The sequence below is a fragment of the Schistocerca gregaria genome, chromosome 3 (assembly GCF_023897955.1).
Source record: "Schistocerca gregaria isolate iqSchGreg1 chromosome 3, iqSchGreg1.2, whole genome shotgun sequence".
NCBI lineage: Eukaryota > Metazoa > Arthropoda > Insecta > Orthoptera > Acrididae > Schistocerca > Schistocerca gregaria.
Genome location: NC_064922.1, coordinates 192,646,277 through 192,661,926, shown reverse-complemented (window position 1 = coordinate 192,661,926; position 15,650 = coordinate 192,646,277). Strand labels below are relative to the sequence as shown.

Sequence of the window (15,650 nt, the reverse complement as noted above, 5' to 3'; positions counted from 1 at the left end):
ATTGCCGATGTACTTCCGGGATGTTTTCGTACTTCCAGTACCACTTCAGTACGACCTTGAGTTGCTCAAACGACAACCTTTCTTCATTAATTGCTGCACTGTCGTCTGCTGGAAAACAGGCGCCAAGATCTGTAGAGAAAACAGTTGACTACGCTACCACGCAGAAATGCAACGATATGTCATTTTGTTCCAAAGATACTAACTACCAAAGGGTGTCTAAATTTTTTTGGACATCTCTGTTTTGACAGTTGAAAATTTATTCCAGACCGGTACTCTAACCAGTATGTCCGGTTATTATTGGCTGTGATAGCTCCACTCCATGCTTGACACTCACTCTCTCATTCTAAGAAATTTTTTGTCCCAACATAAATTCGTATTTTGGATTTAGTAGTTCTGACCCGCTTTCGGTTGTATCATTTGACGTAATCACTTCTTCGTGGATGTCATTTCAACCATCCGTTCATTTAATTTCAGCGAATCTAATTTTGTTGCTAATCAAGAATTACCTACCGTGCGAGCTGTCCCCATTAGATAAACGTAGCAGGCGAGAGAATTACCATCAACACTAGTACTCCGGAAGGTACCGTTGTGTGTGTTACGGAGGCTACGCAATGTGTCAAAATATTCTTGGTTATTTTATTTGTATTGATATTAGGCCGTCGTCTAAAGCATACTTGTGTGTAGAAGATATCGTTTCATAATGCTGGAACACCCTTAGGAATGTAGTGAAGTTTAGCTAGTTGAACTGTTTACAGGTATCCGCACAACAGTCAGTTGTTACGTCATCAGACCGCTGCTACAGATCGTGGCGTCTTGTCTTCGTGTGTTAAGGAGCTTGGTATTGCAGAACAGAAACTCCACAAACAAACACCTCCACACCTTCAGTGTTACAAAAACTCTGCAGGAGACATACTGTTGCGTGAGTGCGTTACGAACCGGAGCTTTAAAGTGCTTCGGTAAACCTCGCCACGATGCTGCCAGTCTCGTAGTAACTGTTAGTGTATGTGGCTGGGTTGTGCAGGAAGTGGCGGGTGGTGCTTGTCTGGGATCGACGACCGCGAAAGCGCCGAAAGTGAACGTGTCTGGCGAGCGAGTGGCTTTCACGTGAGGCTGGGCAGTCGGCATGGCGCTTGGCTAGCTGCCTGCGACGGAATGTGGCACTGGAGGGCCACGTCATCGCGTCAGCAGCAAGCCGCAACTGCTGGCTGGCCGGGATTAAAAAGGGCACCACCATGGCGAACTTCAAAGCCGCTCCTTTTGTTACGCTCGTCTATTTATAAATCAGCTCCGTACATCGATTCTGAAAACGGCCATCATGCGGAACAGAACCCGCCTCTCTTCAGGCATCGCGCCCAAAAGCTACAGACTGAGGCAGCTAAACTGGATTCCTACACTTCCCGAAACCCATCGGTTCAGTAACCCTGTGTTTGCTACCGAAAGAAGTAAGTTTGTGCGTTTACGGAGAACTTTGCAGGCATGAATCGGTACTTTTTCCGTGGTGGTAAATGTAGAGAACTAATATCGTGTTTACCCCTGAAATTCAGTTATAGACACTATTGCTAACAATGTTGTGCTCTGACAAAGTCAGCGAACGGCATACTTTTTAAGCTCTCATTTTCCTCCACAGTTGCCTCATCAGGAAATCTCACGTAATAAGAATAGTAGTAATGTCCAAAATTAGGTTTTTTAAACATTACCAACTAAATCGGAATTTAGATCAGTTTGTAGCTGAGCATTTCACGTAACACACAGCAGCTTTGACTTTGTGATTAATGAGAAACAAGTACGTAGTCAGTCTTTTCATGCAAATAAAAAAAAACCATGTGTGGAGATATGAAATAAAACATTTGTATTTAAAGTGAATTTTCTACTAGAACGTTGGGGAGCAAGATCACACGCAAGAACGATTAAATAGAAGGCAATGGCAGTAAGATGCTGTACATCTTGTATAAAGCCAATTGGAAAATTTCAAGGCCAGCTTTTCCGGACTGTATCTTACTGTGAACGTTCTTCAATCCCCCTAAGTTTAATTCTGTGCTCTTTGAAGATAATAAGTGAAAGAATAACAGCTCGTATACAGGCATATGATTAGATTCTTTGGCTGTTACATCTGTGGTTGGAACGAGATGAAACTAAAGTGTGGTATAGTAGAAAGTTCCATAGTTAGTGTTTCAAAAATTATACGTGTGGTAATACATTTACTTCTACTTACCATCTGGATACCATTATGGAGTGAACGGCAGAGGGTATTTAGCATTATACGAGATGTCAGACTTCCTTTCCGTTCCAACGGTGCATGAGCGCGGGAAGAACTGACAGCTTAAATACCTTTGTGTGCACTTTAATAGTGTAATCTTATCCTTGCGATCTCTCTAGACAATGCGTAGAGGGACTATAGTTCATCCTAGGTTCCTCACATAAACCTATCACAGTGTGTGCTGCCCTTCTCTGTATACGTTCATTAGCCCCTTGTTGGCGCTATTTGCTACATGTCCCACACACTTTCGCAATATCAGACGATAGATATCACGAGTGTTTTGTAAGTAGTTTCCGTTGGAACCTGACTACCCTTTCTCAGTGTATCCCACTTTACGGATGACTTAAGACTACCCGATCATTCCACATTATTTCCTTACAAATTATTACACCCTGGTATTTGTATGCGTTATGGACCATATTCATGTTTTTTTCGTTTTGTGAAGTGCATGATTTTACATTTGTGTACATTTAACTAGCTGCTAATCTTTACATTGTTTGGAAATATCAAGAGCCGACTGAATATTTGTGCCACACTTTTCTAATAGTACTTCATACATAACTGCATCATCTGCAGAAAATCAGAAGTTACTGTTCATACTGTTGGCCAGATCATTAATGTATGTTGACGTGTATTTAGGTTTAGTCCAGAATACTAATGGCGCACGCTGAAATGGTTGATGGTGAGAGGGCATTGATGAAAGGAAAATATAGTAAGCGGTGATATACTTCTACGTCAACGTAAAGCAGTTGTCGATGTCTGTTTTAGTCTGACCACCGTAATGCTTTATTAGCCAGCTATCTGATTCAAATAGATATGCCCTTACCAATATAAGACTTGCTGTTTATCGTCTTAATAGCAGGGGATCGTGTAATCTGCATCACGCTGCAACTGGCCATTCTTCCCTTAGACTTCAGATTTCCAAACGTCGAAGAAAGGATACGTTGCAAGTCCTGTCGATTAGATCATCGTAAGAGACAGCCGAAACTCGTATTACGTGGAAGGGAATCGGCTGTGCCTTCTTCTTCTTCTTCTTCTTCGAGGAACTGTCCCGGCATTCGGTTGTACTCATTTTGGACTTCGGGGTGAACTAAAGGGTGGGAATTTGAACCACTGCTCCTCCTGGATGCGTGTCCAAGCACATTGAGCTAAATTTGCGTCGACGCAGTACACGGAGATCTGAGAAAGAGAAATTTCACAGGAGAAAGCAGTTTTTTGTCGCAGATTACGTTTAATAAGTCAAAGTGCACAAGGAAATTACGTGCATTGTGGGAGTGAGTACCAAGGTATAAATCCATCAAAAGCATACTAATTTTTTTGTCTCCATATTAGTATGACGGCCTGGCTGCGATGAATCCTCGTAAAGTAGAACAGTAGTTCGAAAGAACAATTGTGGTCTCATAATCAGTGTTAATTAAAAGTATATTTGCCGATTTCTTATATAACTATTAAAATTATGATTCTCCCTCCTCAGGTTCTGCATTGATTGCATCATTCTGGAATGAAAGCAACGAGAATTGTAGCTTTGCTACGTGTAAGTGCTTGGGAGCGCATTCTTATGGTTCGTGTTTCGTCGTCGCTGAAGTCGACCGATGCTGCTTTCGGATTCCCAGAAAGGAGGGACGGGTTGTCATGAATGCGCAGTGAAAGTAGATACGACAGACCACGAACTCGTTGCCATATTTGAAAGACTTGTACAGCCCTGTTAGAATTGTGTATTTGGTAGTGTTCAGAATGAAAAGGTAGCTGGTGAGGCAGCTTATAACTTGAGCCGGTTCGTGAGACCTGCTGCCAAATTCCATTCGCAGAGGACTGCCCACCTAGGCCTGTGACCTGACCCGGTTTTATCAACCAGACAGCAGTTGCTAACTCGTGTATTGTATAGTGTATCAACCGATATCCATTCCCCTTTGCTGAGGTTCTTCCAGTATTGCTTCGCGGGACTTACATAGTCGCGAATCCATACAAATTATAAAAATATATGTATATTCCTCGTCTCCACCTAAACCATTGGGCTGATTTGAACCAATCTTGATACCAAATGTCATTTACTGGGGGGGGGGGGGGGGGGGTGTAAGAACCACCCCCTATCAAAGGGGTGGGGGTAAAAGCAGTGTATCCCACGACGCGAGAATGTGTGTGTAATATAGTCATCCAATAGTTCGTTGCGTACTAAGTTTACGCCACCCGTGCAGTAAAAATGCCACTTGAAGCATGACGTTTTAATTTTTTACTTATTTACTACTAAATGCATGCTTGACATATTTTATAGACAGTATTTAGATGTACCTCTGAATGTACGAAAGAAATTACATCATTGTACTACACTTAGTTCAGGAGATACAGTATTATAAACACTATGGTGACAGAAAAGCTACTGCATCATACATGCCTTCTTTGCTTCTAACTCTATTCGCAACACGGGTCACAGACAACATTTACGTATGCCACTGAATATGCCTAGAAAAATATCATTTTCATCAGTTCAGAAGATACGACGTCATAAACACTGAGATGCGTGAAAATTGTCGCTCGATGCATGGCTTTTAATTTATTACTTCTTTACCACTACCTCTATTCACTACACATTTCACAGACAGTAGGCGTATATACAACTGGATGAACCTGCAAAATTATGTCATTGACGGCACATAATACAGGAGATACGTCATAAAAGTGAAGCTGCGTGAAAATGAAACTGTAGAGGAAAACCGCTAAATATACAGGTGAAATATGTGTACAAATACGCGTGGAATATGTTAAATATGCGTGAAATATATTCGGCATGTGCGTGTTCCAGCAAAGAGTCAAATTTGCTACAGATATTAGTTCAAAAATGGTTCAAATGGCTCTGAGCACTATGGGATTTAACATCTGAGGTCATCAGTCCCCTAGAACTTAGAACTACTGAAACCTAACTAACCTAAGGACATCACACATATCCATGCCCGAGGCAGGATTCGAACCTGCGACCGTAGCGGTATATTAGTTGCAACTGGAAAGAAATACTACAGGTGTAAGATCCACCAGTCTCCTGTTGGATTGTATGTGATACAGAGGAGGACGAGGAGATGGACATACAGCGAGGGTGAAGGAGGAGGAGATAGGCGGAGATAAGGGAGGTGAAATGGATAGAGAGAGGAAAGAGGTGGTGTTGGACAGGACAGGGGGAGGGAATAGACAGGCATAGACATGTGGCAGAAGGAGATGAACAGACATAGGGGAGGAGGAAATAAACAGAGATGGGAGAGGAGCAGGTGGACACAGAAAGGAAAGGGGTGAAGAGAGGAGATGATTGACTAAGAGAGGAGGAGGAGGAGCAGAAGATGGATAGAGGGGGAGGAGCAGATTGACAGAGAGACGGGGAAGGAGGAGATGGACGAACGGAAGTAAATACATACCTGGACAACGGCATGTACTCACTACTCAGCTATTTAATAATATGAAAATGTTCTCTCTCGATCCCAAAGTATTTTTATTTACATAATTATGATGAGTTTCAATGCATTATGCACCCTCACCAGATATAAAATGCTTGGCTAAGCGTAGTCCAAATGTATTACGCAGTTAACAGTGATACGTTATAAGCAGGCAGGAGGTTATCCACCTCTTGTCTACCAACAGCGTGAACTGCAGAATATGTAAACGGGGCAAAACCCCAACACATTACCGTGCCTAATATGGTGTGAGTTAACCGTTGGCATTCGAAACAGCTTCTAGTCGTCTCTGAATGCATAAATACAGGTTCTCTATGGTTTTCAAAGGAATCTTATACCATTCTACTTGTAAAATGGTGGCAAGTTGAGGTAAAGATGTTGGAGATGGATAGCGAATATGCGCCCTATCTCCCCAAAGTAGACCACAGTGGCACCCCTGTTATCTTGCGACGCAGCATCACCATTGTGGAACAAACATTGCGCCATTGGATGGACCTGATCAGCCAAAATGGTCACATAAATCTTTGCAGTAGCGCAGTCTTGCAGACTAACCATTGAGCCCATGGCATACCACGATGTGGCTGCTCAAATCATCACCGAACCTCCACCATCTTTCACTCTTGGGACATAAACTCGGCCAGAAGTTGGAAGCAATGTTAAACAAGATTCTTCCACTAAACGATATTCTTCCATTGCTCCATAGTCGAGGTTTTGTGGCTTCGGCACCACGTTTTCCAATTATGAGCACTTGTTTCACTGATGAGTGGTTTTGAACTCCAGCTCGCCTCACAATTCCCTGCTTTATGGCACTCCCTCAGTGATTTCGTGCCGACCAGGGTTCGCGAGTGCGAGATTCAGATCTGCGGTGACTTTTCCATTTGTCGTCCCCTTATATTTCGTAACAGTCCTCTGTGGCCGTCTGTCACGATCATTCATCTCACACTTTGACTAGGTAGATGATGTTTCCCGCTTTCCCTATGTGCGGTATAAATCTTCGATACGGTGCCTCTTCAAACACCAAACTCTTCGGCTACCTTGTTTACGGATACACTGACCATTCGAGCGCAAACAATTTGCGCACGTTAGACATAATACAACTAAACAGAACACTGTCCTGACCACGAGTGACGAGGGCATTGTACAGATACCCATCATGGTCAGACCAAAAGGCCAACCTGCAGGCGTATCTAGCATCTGCATTTATCTTCAGGCATGCAAGACCTAATCTTCCGTTATGGTCTGCAAATAGAAGCAACCGTCAAGCTATTTCCCGTGTGAAATAATAGCCTTCTCTTATGTTGGGTAGTGCGAAGCTAAAACTATAGTGTAAAAGCTTTTCACAAACTTGATACAACAAAGTGGCTCCTTTGGAGCTAACTTGTGCTCTACACTTACCCAGACTATGACTATGGTTTACAGTAGCAACACTAACCGAAGTTTACTGCATGGACAATAACAGAGGAATGTTCCCTCATTTGCTTGTTGCATTCCATAGATCGTGGAATAATATGTTACACAGAAACTAAGAAGAACAAGTACTCTCAGTTCTTAAACTTTGCATTTAATAGCCCTTGTTTGCTAGACATTTTTTCGTGTGTTGGTCTATAATCACTTCTCAAAAGAGGGAATACTTTTTTTTCACACCCGCTCAGCTGCCATCCTTCAGTATTTCCAATTGGTTTTTGGAATGTTTTGGGTAGCTAAGCCCAGCACAACCTTTTTGTACAACGCCAAGAAGTACGAGTATACCGGTCGACTGTACAATTATGTCGCATTAAATATTCAAGCACGGGAAACATTTTGGGCTACGTCTTCCAATCCTACGCCAGAAGCTCGATGTACATGCCAGTGAGTAAGTTAGCGTGTGCTGAGAGCTCTTCGTGAGTTTCAAGCAATGCAACTCCGTTTTTCCAACCGCCGAAATGCTCCCAAGCATTCATCGCGCCACTGTTATACCAGATAAACGGGGAGGTTGCGATAGATGAGTTGTCGAATGCGTGTTACACACCAGCCCTGACACAGATGACCTAACCGTTCGTTTTCAGCCCCCTCCTGCTCAACATTGTTGAAGCAAGGGTTCTTGAAACGCAGGGAGAATAAGTTGGTCGGAGGTGAAGCGCTGCAAGCTACGAGTAGGGATCGACCGTGGCATACTTGCAGCCAGACAGGATGAGGTCGTAGTTAGCCACTCACGATGGCCTTTAACGCTGGCGCTTTTTTTTTTTTTGCTTCGGCTGGACGACCCGCCAGAATACCGCGGCCGTTGGATTGTTGTGTGCTCGCGCTTTCCCTCTTCCGTTTTTCAGGGCTAAAGGTGGGGGGCAGGCAGGGACACTCTCAACACCTACCTCTACTGCGCCAAACAACGCTCCCTTATAGGGTTAGCTGGAACACGAGAATTGGCAGTGAAATTACACACTCTCTGCAGCGTAAAGAGATGTAGCAGTATCGACTACATGATTAATGCATCACAACTGGAAGCATAAATATCATTATAATAACATTATATTACAGCGTTTGGGGATGCGAAGTGGAACGCCCACGTATAATAGGTACACCTGAACGTAAATGAAATGACAAATTCGTTGGTAGAACACGGGGAAATTAATCAGCGTTATGCGTTTCAGCAGTGGTCGCCGCAAGTTAACACGAATTGAGTCGGATGCTGAATGCAGTGTAAGTGTGCTTGCTTGTGGCTGCAATATGTACATAGACAAAAGAAAACTGACATTATGACGTACTCAGGATGTAGACGCGGTGGATGGCTTAATGTTACTCCCTCTTCGATGAAGTTTGTGTGGATGTAGGTACACAATAAGTATTATTATTGAATAATAAAGTTTATTGATAGTATGTTGCATGACAAAAATCCTTTTTGTAGACGTAACATGTGAACCGTTAGCCCTTAGTTTCCGTCAGATACAAGTCAAAGCACGTACGCAAAATTAAAACACAATTCCTATCTTTTTCGATAAAACAAAAAGTTGTTGTTGTTGTCTTCAATCCTGAGACTGGTTTGATGCAGCTCTCCATGCTACCCTATCCTGTGCAAGCTTCATCTCCCAGTACCTATTGCAACCTACATCCTTCTGCATCTGCTTAGTGTATTCATATCTTGGTCTCCCTCTACGATTTTTACCCTCCTCGCTGCCCTCCAATACTAAATTGGTGATCCCTCGATGCCTCAGAACATGTCCTACCAACCGATCCCTTCTTCTGGTCAAGTTGTGCCACAAACGTCTCTTCTCCCCAATCCTATTCAATACTTCATTAGTTATGTGATCTACCCATCTAATCTTCAGCATTCTTCTGTAGCACCACATTTCGAAACCTTCTATTCTTTTCATGTCCAAACTATTTATCGTCCACAAAAAGTGATATTAAGAAAAAAAAAAAATAGATGTTCCCAGAAACAGAAAGGAATATCATATATCTGTTTCTTCAGTGGACTCATCAGTCATACAACTAACACACAATACTGTTGTATGCTCGACACATACGCATAAATTACACTTGACCCAAAATTCATCCCCCTTTTTGTCTTTCGAAGCCGCGCGGGATTAGCCGAGCTGTCTTGGGCGCTGCAGTCATGGATGTCGGGCTGGTCCCGGCGGAGGTTCGAGTCCTCCCTCGGGCATGTGTGTGTGTGTGTGTGTGTGTGTGTGTGTGTGTGTGTGTGTGTGTGTGTGTGTGTGTTTGTCCTTAGGATAATTTGGGTTAAGTACTGTGTAAGCTTAGGGACTGATGACCTTAGCATTTAAGTCGCATAAGATTTCACACACATTTGAACATTTGATACCGAGCATATTATAATGGAAGACAGCACGAAATTAAGGCAATATCAACTCGCACAGCTATCATTGCTCGTGCGTTCCATGTGTGAATAGATGGAATGGGAAGGAACACTGATTTGTTGAACCACGAAAAGTATCCTCTGCAATGCACTTTCTATTGATTAGTTAAGTACAGATGCTGTAGGTGTAAAACGTGTAAGACATAAACTAAATTATATGCCAGAAAGAAGTGCGAACGCCACGTCACGCTCTGTAGAGTAGGCATACGTACTGTATATGCCGGCGCATGGAAGTTTTGCGCATTCGGAAGAAATTCCCAACAGTTGTGTAGACACATTCGAGTCATTCTAAGGGAAACAGATAAGTGAAGTTTTTGTGTTGAGCATTGAACGTGCTGAACAAAAAGACAGTTTGCTGTACAGTGGAATCTCGTTTATCTGTTCCTTGTTGATTCGGATCTTGGGTTCATCGGATTGCATTTAAAAATTATGGTAGCTGTGCAGTATTTGATACTGCGAAAGTATTAGCGGCAACAATAGACGACGACAGTCAGTAAATTTAAATTCAGCCAACCGCACTCGGAACGGTACCAGTTAAAAAGTTGTACAAATTGCCCTTGTTTGTTGGAAGCGTAAAATGGCATCCAAGAGAGAGAGAGAGAGAGAGAGAGAGAGAGAGAGAGAGAGAGAGTGTGGTAGGGTCCATGGGCAAAAGTTAGATACACTGCGATTGGTTAGATAAAACAAAACTATTGAAAGACAATTTCGTTGAAGCATTTGCCGATATCCCAGGATGCTCAGACATGAGTGTTAGTGATTTTAATGGCTGACTGTGAGATAACAAGCGTATGATATCAGATGATTCGCCATTTTTTCGTCAGCGGAAAATGATGGTGATGGAACAATTAGCCGCTCAATCTTAAGACATCGTGACACATCAAGAATTCGAGAGGCAATAACGCTGCTTGTTCAATGTACATAAATAATTTTGTGATTTATTCAACATTTGGTCACAATGTGATAATATTGTATAATTTGTGTGTTTACATGGAAATTAATATACCGCGTGTTTTATGGTATTTAATCCATGTCATTCAGAATTTTAGATAATCTGGATGGGCTCTAGTGCGGATAAACGAGTGCCCTCTTTGATAAACAAATGCTGCTACTCCTTCAGTTAATCACTTGCATTAGCCTGTCATCTATTTCGTAATGAATGATATTGTTCCTGCAAGTGCAGTGACAAGAGTCTGAACAATGGCGCATCTTGACTTGCAGGAGCAAAATGTGTGTTCGATGGTCGCGCGGTAACGCCTATTCAGCACAATGGAGGGACGGGATTGTTGGTTTGCGAGGAGGCTATGTTAGTGAAGATGAGGGAGGCTCGCCGCGAATCGATGCGCGCCCGAGACGGACTGGCGCCAACAGGCTCGGAATTCGTCGCAGCGCAGTGGACTGGCTGTGGCTGGTGTCGGGACACTTTAACTCATTTTCAGATCTAATTCACACTCTGCGAATACCACACGAATCAAGTGAAAGAGGGAGCGAGAGAGCGTTTTCCTACGTTGACATCCATACTCTACGAACCACTGTAAAGTGCATGGCAGGCGATACTTCCAGTTGTATAAGGATTATTTCTTCCTGCTCTGTTCATGTATGGCGCGCTAGAACAACGTCCGCTTGAATGTCTCTATCGCACTGTAATTATTCCTTTGTTTGCGCTATCCGTGCGGGATCGCTACGTAAGGGACTCTTAGAGTATGCCTAGATTCCTCACTTACTGCTGGTTCTCGAAACTTTGGAAGACGCCTTATGTCAAGCGTCTTCGCGTCGCGATTTTCGCCGTTTCCCTGACACCCACCCACGGCTCCCATTTGTGCAGCCCTTCTTGGTTGTATACACGCAATATCCCCTGATAGTCCTTGCTGGTAAATGTCTCACACACCAGAGCAATATTGCAGGATGGGTCACATTTCTAAAAGCAGTGTCTTTTGTAGACTGCATTTTCCCAGTACCAGGTATCCTGCCAACTAATTGGCTTCTGTCGCTTGCCATATTCACGACTGTCATTATACCCATATAGACTGACTGCATTTTCCCAGCGTTATATTTCACTTCAGTGTGCCCTGGAAGCTGAGAATGAGGTAATTCTGAAAGGGTGGGTGGTAATCCAATCGTTATTTTTAATCTGAAGGCGGATTTCTTGACTAATTGGCCCAAAATTTTGGCATCATGTTACTAACTGAATTATCTTGTACAGTAGTAGTTTGTGCTCCAGTTCTCTTTCAATTTATTCATATTATGAGCGCACATTTAACATAATGTTATCCAACTCTTGAGTTCACCTTTAACAGCAGTTCATGCAAACACTGTGTGACTAAACTCACTCTGCTTTGTAGACAGCTAGTCTTAACTATCATCAGGATCAAGCAGCTGTTAAACATCAGTCCAGAATGATGATAAAAAATCAGTCTTGATCACACAACGTATGTTACAAGAACATATGTTCTTGTAACATACGTGGTGTGATCAAGACTGAAATTTAAAAAGAAAATTTTTAAAAATTTGATCACTGGTCCAAAAATGTTTATTAAAATTGATGATAAAATGTCTGGTGTCAAGTTTTAAGATCAGTCTGTGATTATCAGGAATAAAGTGAAACCTCAGATACCTGACGAAACAAAATATAAGTAACAGAGGAATGTGCTCTTCAGCAAACTACATCCAACAAAATTATATCAACAAGTTTAGTAGACTGTATGGCTATGACAACTGGCCATTGTGGGATCTGATGTGTATGGAAATTGTGTATGTTTGTCTCTCTGTTAAACAGTCCAACAAAAATTTCTTTGTGACTCATAGGGCAACTGTAAATATCCAGAGACACCCCCCCCCCCCTCCTCTCTCTCTCTCTCTCTCTCTCTCTCTCTCTCTCTCTCTCTCTCTCTCTCTCTCTCTCTCTCTGACACACAACACACACACACACACACACACACACACACACACACACACACAGAGAGAGAGAGAGAGAGAGAGAGAGAGGAGAGAGAGAGAGAGAGAGGGGGGGGGGGGTACTTTCGAAGCTGAAGTGGCAGTCTAATGTGGATGATATTGAAACTGAGCATTGTAATAAAGGTGCTAGTAGCCTTTCTTATTATGATTTTATACATCATCATTTGAGAAATTGTTGTATATTAGAAATGTTTGATCTGTTGAGACGTGCATTTGAAACTATTGCATTCAAGGATGTACACTGAATTTTTGTGTAGTGTATTCCAATGTTTAAGCATATTACTTTTATCAATAAACAGTGAGCTCATCATCTAAGAATTGCTCCAAGTAGTAATTCATAAGTCCCATAACAATGTTAGCTAAGATTTCATGTAGTACACAAACTAATGCTGTGCATACTATTAAAGCTCCTTCCAGTAGCTTGTCTCAGCTGCACAAGGAAGCCCTCACATTTAAATTACAGGTGGGAAAGGCTCTATGAACTCTAGTAACAGTCAAAGAAAGGGAGAAAAAGATATGTGATTAGCAACCTGACACAAAGAAAAGATGTATATACCTGTTACTTCTTGGAAGCATGAATTTCATTCTGTGATAGAACAGAGGAAAGGTCTAGAGAAGTAGTTGTAGTTTCTTCAGTTCTTTCCTTAATTTTGCTTGATGTAGAAACACCCAGTTTTGAAAGCATTTTCGTCTGTGACTGATTTCCCAGTTCACCGAAGTTCAGTATTTTTGGTTGGTTAAAAAACTACATGTAAAATACACTGGAGTGGAAATTCCGTGTACTTTAACAACACAACAGTGCAGTCACCAGGCAGTACAGATTATTTTCATTGGCAATTTTTACTGAGATATAGATTCAAATGTTTCTCATTTTGTTGCCTGTGCTGTGATACTCACTCTTTTTTTTTTTTATTGTTTTCAGGCAAAACATTTTGTCACAACTGTAAGAAGAAGTGTTCTGGAGAAGTTCTCAGAGTCCAGGATAAATATTTTCACATTTCCTGTTTCAAATGCATTGGTGAGTACCTGTTGTTTGGATTTGGAAATAGCATTAAAGACAATTTCAAAGACGATACTATCATGTGACTAACTATTTACATGTCTCTGTGGTGCCCATGTTGTTGATGTACATGTATGCATTTTATTAGATAGTTTAAAAAGTGCCATCAGTTTCAGATAGTACAAACATATGAAGGACACTATCTCAGTCTTACCAAAGACAAACCATTTGGTAGCTGAACAGGCCAGCAGCTGGTAAACATGAAACATTTAAAGTTTTACTCTCACAAAGACTAATAACATACAATTTCTAAACAGAGAAATAACCAGCTACTACCAAAGACGTATTCTAATTTTCAGTTCTATGGAGTTCAGCAGGGCAACAAAATAAAATTGAATCAACCCAGAGATAAACTAATAAAAACAACTCATTTCAACATGATTTTCCATTCAGAAGTATCTCTCTGTGTTGATCTAGGGACAGTGTGTTGGCTCTTTTCATGCTCTCACTCCCTATTGCATTTCTGAATTATCTTCTATGACCTGCAGTTAAAATAAGTAAAGTATTCATTTAGTAAAATGAAAGGTGATAATTGTACATAGTACATCAAATAGCTTTGAATTCTTAGCACTCACATCCCAGTACATTTACTCCTTCATTTGTTTTCAGTAACAAAAGAAAATTGCACAATAGGAGAACGAAAAATAATTTTTGTATTTCTACTGTGTACCTGCCTAGGTTTTAGAGTGGGGCCAAATCAGACATGGAGCAAAACCTTGCGAATATTTGAAGCTGAATCAAAGATTTAAAACTTATGAACTTACGTTGCAGACTGACTCCTACAGATGATCAGATAATCAGATTATCAGTTTTCCAGGATGACAAGCTACAGTCAGGAATAATAGTTATCTCCAGCTTTTTTTTAAAAGGAATTTATCATAGTTGACCTGCCAATACGAAGTAAGGAGTGCCAGATAAGCAATATCACTTCGAGTGACACCCACTCAAAAGAAACAGTTCTCAAAAAATGGCATTGAAAAGCACTAATAAGTGTAAGAGTGCTTGCTCTGAAAACATAAAAAAACACATTATATATATATATATATATATATTAAAAACAAAGATTCCAAGACTTACCAAGCGGGAAAGCGCCGGCAGACAGGCACATGAACAAAACACACACACACACACACACACACACACACACACACACACACACACACACAAAATTACTAGTGCGGATGGATATGTGTGTGTGTGCGCGTGAGTGTACACCTGTCCTTTTTTTCCCCTAAGGGAAGTCTTGCCGCTCCCGGGATTGGAATGACTCCTTACCCTCTCCCTTAAAACCCACATCCTTTCGTCTTTCCCTCTCCTTCCTGAAGAAGCAACCATCGGTTGCGAAAGCTAGTAATTCTGTGTGTGTGTTTGTGTGTTTTGTTCATGTGCCTGTCTGCCGGCGCTTTCCCGCTTGGTAAGTCTTGGAATCTTTGTTTTTAATATATTTTTCCCGTGTGGAAGTTTCTTTCTATTTTATATATTTTATATGTATCCTTCGTCTTTCCCTCTCCTTCCCGCTTTCCTGATGAAGCAACCGTGGGTTGCGAAAGCTTGAGTTACACACATGCAACATGTCTAAGATACTCATAAATCTGTTCAGTACTCAGGTTTCCTTACAAATTAATATTGTGACTCTCATTTTTAACATTGCTACTCCAAAAGACAAATTTGCTTAACAACTTGTTCACTCTCAAAATTAAATTGAAACCTAATACCAATTGATCAGCAGTTTGTAATTCTTGTGTGCAGAGTATAAAGTGAAAAACATTACTTGAAGTGGGGCAAAAATAACATAAATGACCGTAAATCGCACTTAAAAAAACATTAGGCACCACCTTAATTTAACCTCGGGAAATATTTTTGTCATCAAATTACATAAAATTAATAATAATCTTAAAAACATACGATTTTATCAAATAGCCACAAAACAACTAATCATGTGGAAAATCTCAGTGTATATCTAAATTATTTAAGCAATGCCCAATTTTTATGGTGCAAATCTATTACAAATTGTTAATGAGACATGAATTTATACTTGTTACCTCTATGGGCAATAAGACCAAGCAGTTGTGTGAGTGGTTAGCACATTAG

The 15,650-nt window shown here is 41.3% G+C and overlaps 1 protein-coding gene across 10 annotated transcripts in view; it reads left to right on the top strand.

The window, feature by feature from the left end:
- The window catches only part of LOC126356289 (actin-binding LIM protein 1), a 326,791-nt gene that overhangs the window by 197,341 nt on the left and 113,800 nt on the right, over nt 1-15,650 (top strand). For all 10 annotated transcript variants that reach the window (XM_050007180.1, XM_050007179.1, XM_050007178.1 and 7 more), the window contains one exon: nt 13,422-13,517. In XM_050007180.1, coding sequence (XP_049863137.1) covers nt 13,422-13,517 — 96 coding nt within the window. The remainder of the gene's footprint in view (nt 1-13,421; nt 13,518-15,650) is intronic.